Genomic DNA, 14,017 nt, shown 5'->3' on the forward strand with positions numbered 1-14,017 from the left:
TAAAGCGGAAGACGACGAGTACAAATACGAGCTGCAGATAAAAAATAACTCATAAAAATAACAAATTTCATATTAGAAGATTATTATTTCTGATAATCAATAACATCTGTGTAGATGTCCATCACAACTATCAGTCTTTGATATTCTGGGAATAGCACTGTGGTAGTAATAAATGACCAAAACATCAAACAACTCATCCATCCCGGTTCACATGTCCAGCATCCGTGGGAATCTGCTACTCACCGGACGTACCCAGCTCTTCTTTGGCAGATGCAGCAAACAGAAAATCTCCGTTTTGGAGATCTGTCAACGTCATAATGATTGTCTGAGCAGAAATCCTGTATTTCTGAGCCACATGGATTCAAAAGGTGTAATTTTCTCCTAGGGGGATGATAAAGTTAATCTTCTCTCTATATTAATAATTGTATAATTGTTTTAGAAGTTTCTGTTCTCATTGACTCGACTGTTTAGGAGGTGGATCTCCGCGCCATGGAGCTGGTAGCGTTTTATTCATTCACTGTTGTTCATTGGAGGAGAAGATCTCTCCTTTCTCTCTGTCTTTCCTCCATCTTCTCTGCTTCAGACACTCTTAGGCTCACTAAAAGTCCTCCTCACTGCTCTGAACATCTCTTCATGTTAGGAGCTCCTGGTGACGTCATTCAAGTCAGGAAACTTGAATGACGTCACCAGGCGCTAGGATTTAGGGTTCTTTGTGAAAATGGGCCCTGGTGGTGATTGAATGAGTCTGTGGTTAAACCCAGAATGGAGTTTTCATTTGCCTTTGATTCCTGCATAAGAACTGGATCAAACAAAACTGGGAAAGAGTGAAACTGAACTTTAACTGGAAATAATATTTCAATCTGAAGTTAAATTACTGTTTTTCTTAGGTGCTTTATTTTAATGCTGCTGTGAATATCATGTGTAACTCAATAGCTATGGGTGCTTCAAAGGACTAATCTGCAATAATCTAAACAGAAATTATACTGACTGCAACCTAAAAGAAAGAGCTAAACCTCTACAACATGAACCCACTCTGCTTAAGCTTCAATCGCTTTATTGAAAATTTACTTATTAGAATAAAAAACACCACAATAAAACTGAACCATTTTTAATGATTTGAAGCCTGTTTATACAGTCTTTCAGATGGAAACCTGGACCAACCTGCTTGAAATCATTTTTTTGTAAAGTGTCTTAAGATAACATTTGCTTGGATTTGGTGCATCATAAATAAACTGAATTAAAACACAGAGCTTATCACATGAGGAATATACATTTTAAACAGTGTAAAGTAAAACATTTACAAAAAACCTGTAATTTAGGTTGGAACTCTTCTGTGTTACTTAAACAGTTGCTTTAATATTCTCCTCTAAGCATTTTCCCCTCCTGTGTGGATTCTCATATGTCTGTTAAAATGTGACGTTTGGGTAAATGTTTCTCCACAAACAGCGCAGCCAAATGGTTTCTCTCCTGTGTGAATTCTGGTGTGTGCGTTTAAATTAGACAGTTGGCGAAACGTCTGCCCACAAACATCACAACCGAAGGGTTTTTCTCCCGTGTGGATTCTCAAGTGTGTTTTTAAACTTCCTTTCAGGCTAAATTTCTTCCCGCAAGCATAACAACTAAAAGGCTTTTCTCCTGTGTGGATCCTAGCATGTTTTTTTAGGGTTGACTTATCACTGAACCTTTGTCCACAAACATCACAACCAAACGGTTTATCACCTGTGTGGATTCTCATGTGTCTGTTCAAACTTGTCTTTTCCCCAAACCTTTGCCCACAGACATCACAACCTAAAGGTTTGTCTCCTGTGTGGATTCTTACGTGTTTGTTTAAATGGGACTTATCACTAAATCTTTGTTCACAAACATCACAACCAAACGGTTTCTCTCCTGTGTGAATTCTGGTGTGAATGTTTAAATGTGACTTCTGGCTGAATCTTCGGCCACAAACATCACAACTGAACGGTTTCTCACCTGAGTGGATTCTCATGTGAACATTTATATTATTTTTCCAGTTAAAGCTTTTTCCACAGTCATCACAGGTAAAACATTTAACACTTGTTTGGACTTTCCTCAGCGACTCAAGATTTTTCTTTTCTCTAACACTTTTCTTGTTAAGCAAACAGCCGACAGACCTTGCTGTTGAGTGACATGCCATGACGTGTCTCTGTTGGGAGCACCTGTTAAACTGTTGACCACACTCAGAGCAGCCCAAAGACTTGGTGACAGCATGTCCTCCTGACTCGGCAGCTCTGCTCTCCTTCCAGTCATTCTCACTGTCCTCAGTTTCAGACCCAGAATCTGAAAGCTGTTTCAGCTGAGAGTCCGGAAGGTTCACATCATCCTCCTCTTCATCATCACTGACATCAGTTTCTGACGAGTTAGAAGTGTCTCTGTGAGTATTTAGATCTGGGTTCCTGCTGGACTCTGCTCTTCTACAGTCCTCTTCATCAGTTTCTGCTTTCATCTGCTCAGCTGAGCTGCTATTTGGAAGATATCCATCTTCTGTTTGGTGTTCATGAAGTTGTGAGAACAGAGGTTTATCTTCCTCATCCTCTTTCTTCACAAGAACTATGGTCAGTGGAAACCTGGTGGGATCCGTCTCCTCCTTCACATTGAGCTGCTCTTCCTCCAGGCTCCAGATTTCCTCCTGTTCCTTCTTGAAGTGAAGAAGCTCTGGGTCCTGCTGGTCCACACCAAGACTCTGTTCTGCAGGAGCTTCTTCTTTAACCAAAAGGCTCTTCTGAACATCTGCAGATGACACAAAGACAACTTCAGTCAAAAAAACTGAAGAACTCAGCTGTCAGGCTTCAAACCAACATCAGTAAGTAGAACCTTATTTATAAAGCACCTTCTAAGACACACATCACAAGGTGCTGCACAGAAGACATCTAGAAACATTAAACATCAACGCATCCAGATCGTTAATCAGAAGCATCTGTAAAAAGCTGTGTTTAGCTGCTTTTTAAAAGGCTAAACAGAGTCCATAGACCTCAAATTAAAGAGTCCTGGTGCTGCTGAGAAGGTTCTGTCACCTTTAGGTCTGAGCCTCGTACGTGGCAGAACCAGCAGACCTTGATCACAAAACCTTAGGGACCTGGTAGGGACATACAGAAGTTCTGGGATGTGTGCTGGTTCTGGATCATTCAAAGCCCTACAAGAGAGAATCAAGATGTTTAAGTGTACTCTGGGCTGGCTGCGGAGCCAATGGAGCTACAGGAGCAGCAGCGTTCTGTAGAACCAGCAGAGGATCCAGTGATGGTCTGCTTTAGCAGGTAAACAATGAGTTGCAATATTCCACTTTCTAAGAAATAAATACATGAATAACAATTTCCTGTTCTGTTTGTGAGATATTGACACTTACCGTAGCAATATTTCTTAAGGTATAAAAATATGAGCGAACCAGAGACTGAACATGACCATCTAATGACCTGGCACAAGGGATCAGGAGTTTTCATCTCTAGAGTTACTTCCGCCTCTCTGCCTGCTCAGACGCTTTTCTCCTGAGCTCCCAGCTTGCTTACATTCTTTTACTCCTAACTTTTTATCTCTTAGCCAAAATGACGGAAATATTGGGACTAAAACTACTTCTTACCAGCGACTCCCAAGGATTATTTTTATTTTATTTTTTTCTAAAGGGTTTTGATGTTTTCATAATCGAACTCGAAAGCAGGACAAGTTGACGCCAGCTAATCAGCACAAAATGCCTCCCTTCACCACAGAGGACTTCAACAAACTTTTACAGAAATTGGCTGTTTTGGAGATGAAACTCCATGGACTAGAAGTGAATGTGGAGGTGAATATGAGGTACAACGATGATTCAACTCTGCCTGTGATCCCAAACAGTGACAGCCAGCTCAACAACTCAGCCGGCAATCAGAACATTGAGAATAAACCTACCAAAACAGTTTTCTCTTAAGCTGCCAGAGAAAAAGCGCCCCAACCGGACCAAGAACCCTAATAGTGGGCAACACAGCTGTGGATGGGATTAAAAACTTCTGCAACAAGAAAAACATAGAAGTTATGATTGGTACCAGTAACGCGGTGTCAGATATCTAAGAGAATATTCTTGCAATTACAGAAAAGCGCCCGTCTCTAGAAAACCTTATTATACACTGTGGAGCCATGGATGACGTGGCTGAATATTGTTGGAGGTCTCAATATCAAGGTGTTTCTCAGTGCACCCTTTGCACCACTTTTCTGTGGAGATGAGATTTTTTCAAGACTTCTGATGATTAATAAGTGGTTGAAAAAAACATGTGCCACTACATCTGTGAACTTCATCCACAACTTTAATATTTTTTGGGAAAAAAGACAACTCTTCAAGCAAGATGGTTTCTGTTTGAACAAGCCAGGAGCCAGACGTCTCACATCTAATCTCTTCTATTCAGTAAATAATCCACCAGCAGCTTCGACCTTCAGCAGAGAACATGGAGTATCAACAACAATGATAACGCTGCCTCTAACAGCTCCAGCAGAGACAACCGGCCAGTTGGCTGAGAAAGAGGGGTCATCACAAAAGGTCTCCCCGTCGAAATCCACAGGAGAAGTGGACCCCCCCATTATACCCACCTCATCCCAGACCCCGACCTGACCGACACCGCCGGTAAACCCCCCTCACCCAGACCCAGACCATAATAGAACTCTCCCATCTCCCCACTGAGCCCGCTTTTTGCTTTACTGGATTCTGATAACATGAAAGGAGCTCTTAAGATCGGGACCCAAATGGCTCTGACATCTTCTCCATTCAACACCCCCCGTGGCCGAGGCCCTGCTACTAAACCAACATCTTCCAAATACCGCAGACCTCGACCACCTCCTAATCAGCGCCGTAGAAAGAGAGAGTTACGACACTCTTTGAACTCGCCAATAGGCGGTCACGTGGTTCATGTAGCTCTCAATAGTTCCAAACATCTCAGCGGTGTCAGTCAGGTTGAACGGCTTCAGGCGCGACATAACGCAAAAAGCGGATTTTTTCACTCTTTCCTGTGACTTTTGGTAATTAAATAATAATGAACTGATTACTGGCTACTAAATCATAATTTGAAAATCCAAACAGAAGTAACAATACCTAATATAAATGCTCTTTCTGATCTCCTCCGCATGCTAGCACATGCTAGCCGAATACAGTTATAGCATCCCATGCTAGCATGTGCTAGCATGGGATGCTATAACTGTATTCTGTGCCAGCGGTTAAGAGCTCCGATCAAACTTACCTTCGGATCTACATCCTATACTACGTGGAAAGATCTATTGCTTATGTATTTAAAAAAAAAAAAAAAATCCAAATATTACAGATGGAAAATGAGCAGAATTAAAATTTTATAATTTTTAAATGAATGAGGAAAATATGTAGCTGTATGAAAATATGACTGAAGACCTGGGATGAATTCTTAATTTTTGAAGAAGACATAATTATACTATTTTTGGCTGTCATGTGAACTGAGTACTTGTATCTATAACAGAGTTGATTGTGACCGTAGTCTGACAACTGTTGTAAAATTGTAATTCATTGACTAAAATGTTCATTTAATTCAAAATGTAGTTAAAATCATATTAGATGACAAAACAACTGAATTGTGCAAAAATAAATGACCAAACAATTTATTGTAAGATATGTAAAATGCAAAACTAGCTTTAATAAATAAGTACTTGCACTACCATTTATACAGTTTATTGATTACATCTGCACCAATAAACTGTATCTGATCAAATCTGGACAAGGTAGAAATGTGCCCAAGTCCGAATGAGGGTTCATCCTTCTTGGCATCATTGGCAGCAGCTCCTTTTGAAGTCAGTCACCACATCTGCTGACCTCCCAGAAAACAATACAGAAACAATCAATATCATAGCTAGAAGGCAAAAAAAAAGTAAATGTGTTCCTCTGTAGGTTCAGCAGGTTACCATGGTTGGGTGTGCTGCATTTGGATGCACCAATCGATCAGAGAAAGGAATCCATATGTACGGCTTCCCAAAAGATCCTGAAAGAAGGAAAAAATGGTTGGTTCAAGTCAGTAGAAGCAACCTCACCATCACCAGAGGTCACAACAACAGGAAATTATGTGCTGTACGTTCAATCTGCACACTGCACTGGAAAATGCACAAGGGCCTAATGAAATGTGCAAGAAAATAAATAAATAAATCACTTTACAGGCACACTTTGAAAAAGGACAGTTTGTGAGGGTACAGTCAGGCCAAGTGAGACTGAGGGCTGATGCCGTTCCAACCCTTTTTCTTCATCAACCAGAACCAAAGACGAGGAAGGATCCTGCAATGAGAAGTCCAGCAGAACTTCCACTGCATGTTGATCCACTGACTAGTGATTACACATATAGTTCTAAAGTAAACTTTTACGTTTCAAATTTTTTACCTAATCTTTATGCTAACAGTGCCATTATAATTTCAGAGATGAAGGAAGGAAGAAACAGAAATGAGGCAAGTGAGATGAGGGAAAGTGAAGGGGAAAAAGAATATGAAGAGGACAGGGACATGCCAGGAACTGATGCGCCAGGGTCAACAGGGCAAGACGTATGCATCAACAGGGAATACAATCAGGAAACCGAGGTGAAAAAGCTAAGGGAGGAATTAGAAAACCAAATAATTCACATAAGAACAATAGAAGGAGAACTTCACAGACAGAAGAAAATTAATGCAGTCCTACGAAAGAAAAAATTAACAATGGAAAAGAACTTTGGCAGCATTTTCACAAAAGATCAAATGAAAGCTATTGGTATGAAGAGTAAGAGAGGCATTAGATGGAGCAAAAACACATTATTAAATAACCACCAGATTCATCAGGCTGAGACTAAGAATAGCAGCAAAACATTTCTTTAATGAAAGAAAAAAAATTCTGGCCAATGCTGGACATCTTGGAAGTAAAAGCCAGGCGAAAAACACAAAGAAAAAACAATGTCAAACCTCATCTTGCACCCCAACAAACAAGCCCTAAGCAAACACCTTGACTGTTACCACGGACCTTTGATTGTTTAAAGGTATTTTTTGTTACTGTTCTACTGTGTATTGATGCTGATATGTTCCAGTAATAATTCTTAATTTATTTTTCTGTCTTGAGATAGATTCTAATATCTACTTCAACTTCATCCATGACTGTAAATACCAACTTTGTGAAGGTCTTAAAATGTTAAAATCATTTTGTTCAGACATCTTGATTCAGCTCTTATTATTTTTAAGGACAGAAATTTTGTTACCTTTCTGGTGCTTTGTTTGCAACATGGTTCAGCAGTTCCTTTAAGCCATTCTCGTGTGGTTTACCTGGAAAAGAATAATAAAAAATGACTCATCTTCACAATCACGTTTAATGATAATGTCCCTATTTATGTTGCCGTCGTTGACAAACAATCTATAACTTTAACTAAATTAACCATCCCAATATCACAGTATTTTTCAAGATGTGCTAGTTCAGTAGCTGGAAATACAATAAAAATTAGAAAATTATCAACGTTAAGAATGTAACCTGTAATGGACATTTTAAAATGCTGAATCAGACACAATGAGATAAACTCGTCTAAAACCCGCCATGCTTACAATGAACTAGCTGCAGTTAAAATACAACAAGTGAGTTAACATGCTTAATTAACTAAACCTGGCGATATAAAATATTATTGCTAAACTGCGATTCAGAACAGTAAATTAAAGCCTCACAATATCAATATAATGTTGTATTTTCATCAACTTACCGTAAAAAATCCTTACGAAGCACCGAGAATGAACTACGTCCAATGCTGGAGCTGCTGGTGTTTGGACCTATTAGCAGCTCCATGAACCACGTGACTTCCCTTCTTTCTATAGAGGTCAATGGGAGTGTCGTAACTCTCTCTTTCTACGGCGCTGCTCCTAATCTATCTCCTCCTAATCAGGACCTTCAAATCACTTCTCTGTGATACAGTCTGGGCCCCAGTGGTAACTCTATCAGAAATGATCATGTCCAGGAAAAACTTGGGCCCCTAATAGGAGATAGTTGTAAAATCTCTGTGTTTATACGTGACAGAAAGAAGAAAGCTAAAAGGATAAGAGACAGTAATAAACAATCAAAAAAAGCCATAAACTGTCAGGTACAACCAGACACAGAGTTAATATAAACAACTAAGTCATATAAACTGACTTTATTGAACATTAGATCTCTGTCAGGAAAATCATTTTTAATCATTGACTTCATTACTGACCACGATCTTGATGTTATGTTTTTAACAGAAACATGGTTACATGAATTTAATGAAGCTCCCATTCTGATAGAGGCGACGCCTCCAAACTACTATTTTATTTGTGAGAGCAGACAGCAAAGAAAAGGTGGAGGGGTGACTTTGTTTAAAGATTTATTAGAGTGTAAAAAAGTATTTCTGGGCAAATTTGACTCTTTTGAATATTTGGGTCTCCGGGTAAAGAGCCCGGTCCGAACCATGTTCTTGAATATTTACAGGCCTCCTAAGTCCAAAACAAACTTTATCAATGATTTTAATGAACTTTTATCTGTAAAAAGTGTTGATTATGACTTCTCCACGCACTTCTCCATGGAGAAGTGCTCCACCAGTCAGAAGTGGAAAAAAGGAGTGTTGAAAAGCTGAAGGCAGGTGGAGAAAGACTGGACTCCAGGTTCACTATATTATCTATAAAGAGAGATTATACAGATATAACCTACAACTGAAAAATGCAAGATAATTTTTCTTTTCTGAGATCATCAGTAAAAACATTAACAATACTGGTCCATTATTTGCCACGGTCGACCGGTTAACAAACCCTCCTGTAACTGTAGCATCTGAACTCCACTCTACCAGGACCTGTAATGAATTTGTTAACTTCTTCACTGAAAAAATCCAATAGATCAGAGGGGCAGTCAGAACATCCACATCAACTCCAGGACCAATGTTGTCTCCAACTAGAACTGATTTTGACAAAATTTCCCAATTTCACCAAATAAACTATAAAAACTTAGAAGAAATCGTGCAGCAACTAAGCTCTTCTTCCTGCTGTCTCGATGTTTTACCTACAGCTTTCCTTCAGAAAGCTTTGCCTGTAATAACATCTGATTTAACACAAATAATAAACACGTCCCTTTTGTCAGGTGTTTTCCTCCAGGCCCTAAAAACAGCAATTATCAAACCTCTATTGAAAAAGAGCAACTTGGACAAGCTGCTACTACAGAACTACAGGCCTATATCAAACCTCCTCTTCATCAGTAAGATTATTGAAAAATCTGTATTTCAACAGTTAAACAACTTCCTAACAACGACCAACCGCTTCGATGTCTTCCAGTCAGGCTTCCTGTTCACCACAGTACAGAGACTGCTCTTGTCAAGGTGTTCAATGACATCCGTATAAATGCAGACTGTGGAAGAACCACAGTGCTGGTATTATTGGACCTTAGTGCAGCATTCAACACTGTTGATCACTCCATTTTATTAGAGCGCCTGGAAAACCGGGTCGGCCTTTCTGGTACAGCACTCAACTGGTTTAAATCCTACTTGAAGGACAGGGACTTTTTTGTGTCAGTAGGTAACTTTACATCAGAGACCACAAAAATCACATGTGGCGTTCCCCAAGGGTCCATCTTAAGGCCCCTCCTATTCAATATCTACATGCTCCCCTAACTCAGATTATAATAAACAACTACGTAAGTTATTATAACTATGCAGACGACACACAGCTATACGATACGATGTCACCAGGTGACCATGAACCCATTCAAACGCTGGGTAAAAGCTGCTGGAGGACATAACGACCACTTTCACCCTCTTCGCTACATTCTCACACTACTCTCCAATTTTGCATTGTTTGCTGTTATTTCAGTTTTTAACCTTGTTCTCTCTTTTCTCTTCCTAGAAGCTACACCTGGCCTGACTCTGTGTCTACCTGTGACACCTTTCTGGAGAGGGGAATCGTCCGAGCTGCTGCTGGCAACAACTTAATGCTCACCTTCTACAGATGATCCACATGGCCCTGTCTTTTAGTGTTTAACCCTTTCTCTCTCCTAGACATGGCTACTGAGTGAGCTTCTATTGTGACTAACTCTATGTTCTCTCTTTCAGACTCTAACCTTGAAAACTGGCTCAGAGTTTATCTGTTCTTTCTTTCTAGATGAAACAACTAAAGGAGCTACATCCATTAACATTTACTTTTCCTTCCCATAGAAAGTACTCCTGGATCAGTGCTTCTGTGTTCTCTTTGTGTCTCTGCTCTGTTCTCTCTAACCTCCAGTCGGTCGTGGCAGATGGCCGCTCACACTGAGCCTGGTTCTGGTTCTGCTGGAGGTTTCTTCCTGTTAAAAGGGAGTTTTTCCTCTCCACTGTCTCTACATGCTGCAAGTCACTGACTGGATGCAATCTGCTGGGTTTCCTTAGATAGAAAAACATTTTATCCAATTTGAATAAATAACTAACTCCGACTGCATTGTTCAATTGTTAGGATTAATTGGAATGTATGAACCTGACTGTTGTGAAGAGCCTTGAGACAACATGTGTTGTGAATTGGCGCTATATAAATAAAACTGAATTGAATTGAAAATAAATCAATGCATGGATGGGCCAAAATTTTCTTCAGCTGAATCAAAACAAAACTGAAGTAATAATCTTTGGACCAAAGGAAGAGCGTTTAAAAGTTAGCACACAGCTTCATTTAATACAGCTAGAAACCACCAGTCAGGCTGGAAACCTGGGTGTAGTGATGGACTCAGACCTGAACCTTCAGAGGAACATAAAGACAGTAACAAGGTCGGCCTTCTATCACCTAAAGAACATCTCCAGGATTAAAGGACTAATGTCTCAGCAGGACCTTGAAAAACTAATTCATGCGTTCATCTTTAGTAGAATTGATTACTGCAACGGTGTCTTCACAGGTCTGCCTAAAAAGTGGATCAGACAGATGCAGTTGATCCAGAACACTGCTGCCCACGTCCTCACTAGAACTAAGAAAGTGGAGCACATCGGCCCGGTTCTAAAGTCCCTACACTGGTTCCCTGTAGCTCAGAGAATAGACTTTAAAATACTTCTGTTAGTCTATAAATCACTGAATGGCTTAGCACCAAAATACATTACAGACTTGTTGTCAGTGTATCAACCACCCAGACCTCTCAGGTCTTCTGGCTCAAATCTACTCTGCAGAACCAGAACCAAACACGGAGAATCAGCTTTTAGTTCTTATGCTCCACTAATCTGGAATAAACTCACAGAAAACTGGAAAAGCGCCAAAACCCTAAGTTGCTTTAAATCAAGACTAAAAACTTATTTGTTTAGAGTGGCCTTTGAATGTATTATCTAAACATTATTAGTTAAGTTTTCAGTCCAATTTTCCTTTTGTTTTCTTATCATTCTATTCTCTTTATTTGATTAAATTACCTCTGTTGTTTGATTTTCTGAATCATTGTAATGTTTTTCCTTATGTACAGCGCCTTGAGTGCCTTGTTGCTGAAAAACGCTATATAAATAAACTTGACTTGACTTGAGTTGTATGCTTTTCTGGAGCACATTCATAAATTTCAGTTGTTTCTTTGGTAAATCAGAATATCATCTGCATAGAAATGATATGAAACATCTTTAAAGTGCTCAGAATGTGCTGGAGGGGGGAAATATTAAGGGCCCTAAAACAGAACCCTGAGGTACACCAAAATAAAGAAGACTAAGTGAAGACCTAAAAATTTGAAGGAGTCACACAGAATGAAAAATCAGAAAGATATGAAGAAAACCCCTGTAAGGCAGACCCTGATACTCCGGCCCAATACCTCAACCTGTCAAGCAAGATCTGGTGAACTATATCAAAGGCTGAGATTAAATCCAATATAAGGAGTACAGAACAATTTCTCTTCAGTAAATATGACCTTATTACAATGGTTTCAGAGTGGGAGACCTTAACAACCACCACCCTCATCTGTAATGGAAACATGGCTGATAAATAAAAAAGGACCGACCAATCGGTTAAAATCTTTCTATAAAGATGATCTTATTGATTACTGACTGAACTTAGTTTGACTCAATTTGAAAAAATTTGTTTGACATCTGCTCTGTCTCTGTAGGGCTGAAGCTATTAAATATTTAGTATCAGATACATTTAATTTCCTTTCCTGGTGAATATGTTAATGACAATAATAATAATATTTTTTGAACTGAATTGAATCAGGCATTCAGAAAAACTTGAACTATGTCAGAGTTTGTGTTGTATTCAGTTTTACAGAAACAGGCTTTTCTCACAGACACCAGCAGAAGACAAAAAACTTCTGTTATTTTAACCTTCTCCAGAAATGCTTTCATTTCAGTCTATAGGATTCACTTTCATGAACACATTCATTTTATACCTAATCTCCCATAAGAACAGAAGAGACTATAAATGTTATTTGATAGGAGTGAATTCTTTAAATTTAACACGTTGAGGGACAGCAGACAGACGCTGTCCAGCAGATGAGACAACAGGAATGTTTCTCCACCAATCTGGACAGGCCTTGCATCAAGAAATGGGACAGCTGCACTACAGTGCTAGAGGAAGACCTTTCTTTCTTTTAAACTGTCGTCACCTGTGGACGGGCTCATTTATCTCAATCTCAAATCTGATAAAGGTTTTAATTAAGGCAATGTATCATTTGTTTGTTGTTGACATTTAATGAAATTTCTATATCTCCACATCTTTTTTCTGGACTGAAAGCAAAGGGGAAAAGACGTTATGGCCGAAATCTGTTAAGCTTTTTAATAAACTTGTATTTGCTTTATAAAGCATGTTCTACTACACCTGAGAGGGACGAGGAACTCAAGCTAGAACTGGCTGGTCTGGGGAAACGTTCTGTTAACAAGAACATTGCTCATTCAGAGGTTTGTGTAGGTTTACACATTTTAGTATGTTAACGTTTTTATTTGTTGGTAAGATCAGTGAAAATAAAATACTTTTGAAATGTGATAATTCATATATTGTATCGTTTAGTATCATTTCAGATCTGTTCTATAAGCTGTCAGGTTTGCTCCATAATCTTCTATGAGGAGCTGGTTGCTTCACAAGGCTGCAGGTAAGTATTATTAAGTGTGTTAATTATCATTTTTCAGTTTATAATTCTTACACACACACAGTTACATGTAGATTACACTGAATCGTATAGCTCTGATTTTTGTATGTTTATATATAGATGTGATGATATATGTGTGTGTGTGTGTGTGTGTGTGTGTAACCTGAAGTGCCACCTGATGTAAGATATTGTTTCCTAGACTCAGATAACCACATTTCCTTGCAGTAGAATATAGACAGATTGCTGTGAATCGTCGGATGTGAAAGCGGGTACGAAACGTCCTACTGACGGGTTCGAAATGACGCATGGTAGGGTCGACATGTCCCGCGGAAAATGGTCCATTTCGTACCCCCAACAGTTGGGAGTTAAAACGGCTACGAGAGGGCGAAGGTGCGAAATGACCAGCACCAACACCTGCAGAAGCCGGGCTGACTTGAGCTACTAACACAACCAATGGTCTGAAAGGTCAAACTATAATGAAGCTCCACAGCTGGTGGGAAGAATGAAAACACACCAACCTAACGTGTGCGCTGGGGAATCAGGACTGAGAACAGGATCCATGTTTCTGTGTCTCCGCTCTGCTGCATCCTGAGGCTGCTGGACCTGCTGTCTCCACATTTCTGGTAGCTTTTCTTTCTCCAAACTCTCAACTCAGCTGCGAACCGCCGGACTTCTTCCAGAGTCCACCAGCCACCGATGTTCCTCTCTTTCAGCTTTATTAACGCTTCCAGAACCGAACAAAACAGACGGACGAGGTTCTGACTGTGCTGATGAGATGGAGTCTGCGCACTAGGGATTCATGAGACCTGCAGGCCGAAAGACCCGGAAATCCCGCCTACACAGGGCACCAATCATAGTACTAAAATAAAAGTAGCAAAATGTATGATCAGCTGATCTTGTTCAATACTTTTTTAGAAACGCATCTTAAATGTTTCAAATGTATTTTAACTCACTAATGTCCTCTGATCTCAGCATTGAACAGGTTCTGCTGATATTTGAGCTCAGCCACATGCTTTTATTTAG

General features: G+C 39.6%; 1 protein-coding gene across 2 annotated transcripts; it reads right to left on the reverse strand.

The window, feature by feature from the left end:
- Nucleotides 1-1,037: 1,037 nt before the first annotated feature.
- LOC124859877 (zinc finger protein OZF-like) lies at nt 1,038-14,017 on the reverse strand. Of its 2 annotated transcripts, XM_047352861.1 has the most exons (3): nt 13,513-14,017; nt 7,206-7,269; nt 1,038-2,748 (listed from the first exon to the last, which is right to left on the reverse strand). In XM_047352861.1, exons 2-3 carry the CDS (start codon nt 7,228-7,230, stop codon nt 1,367-1,369), a joined length of 1,407 nt encoding a protein of 468 aa, XP_047208817.1. In that variant the 5' UTR covers nt 7,231-7,269; nt 13,513-14,017; the 3' UTR covers nt 1,038-1,366. The 2 variants fall into 2 exon arrangements, with proteins under 2 accessions (XP_047208817.1, XP_047208740.1); XM_047352784.1 differs by lacking the exon at nt 7,206-7,269 and having other exon boundaries at nt 13,513-14,014.

Source organism: Girardinichthys multiradiatus, chromosome 1 (assembly GCF_021462225.1).
Source record: "Girardinichthys multiradiatus isolate DD_20200921_A chromosome 1, DD_fGirMul_XY1, whole genome shotgun sequence".
NCBI classification, from domain to species: domain Eukaryota; kingdom Metazoa; phylum Chordata; class Actinopteri; order Cyprinodontiformes; family Goodeidae; genus Girardinichthys; species Girardinichthys multiradiatus.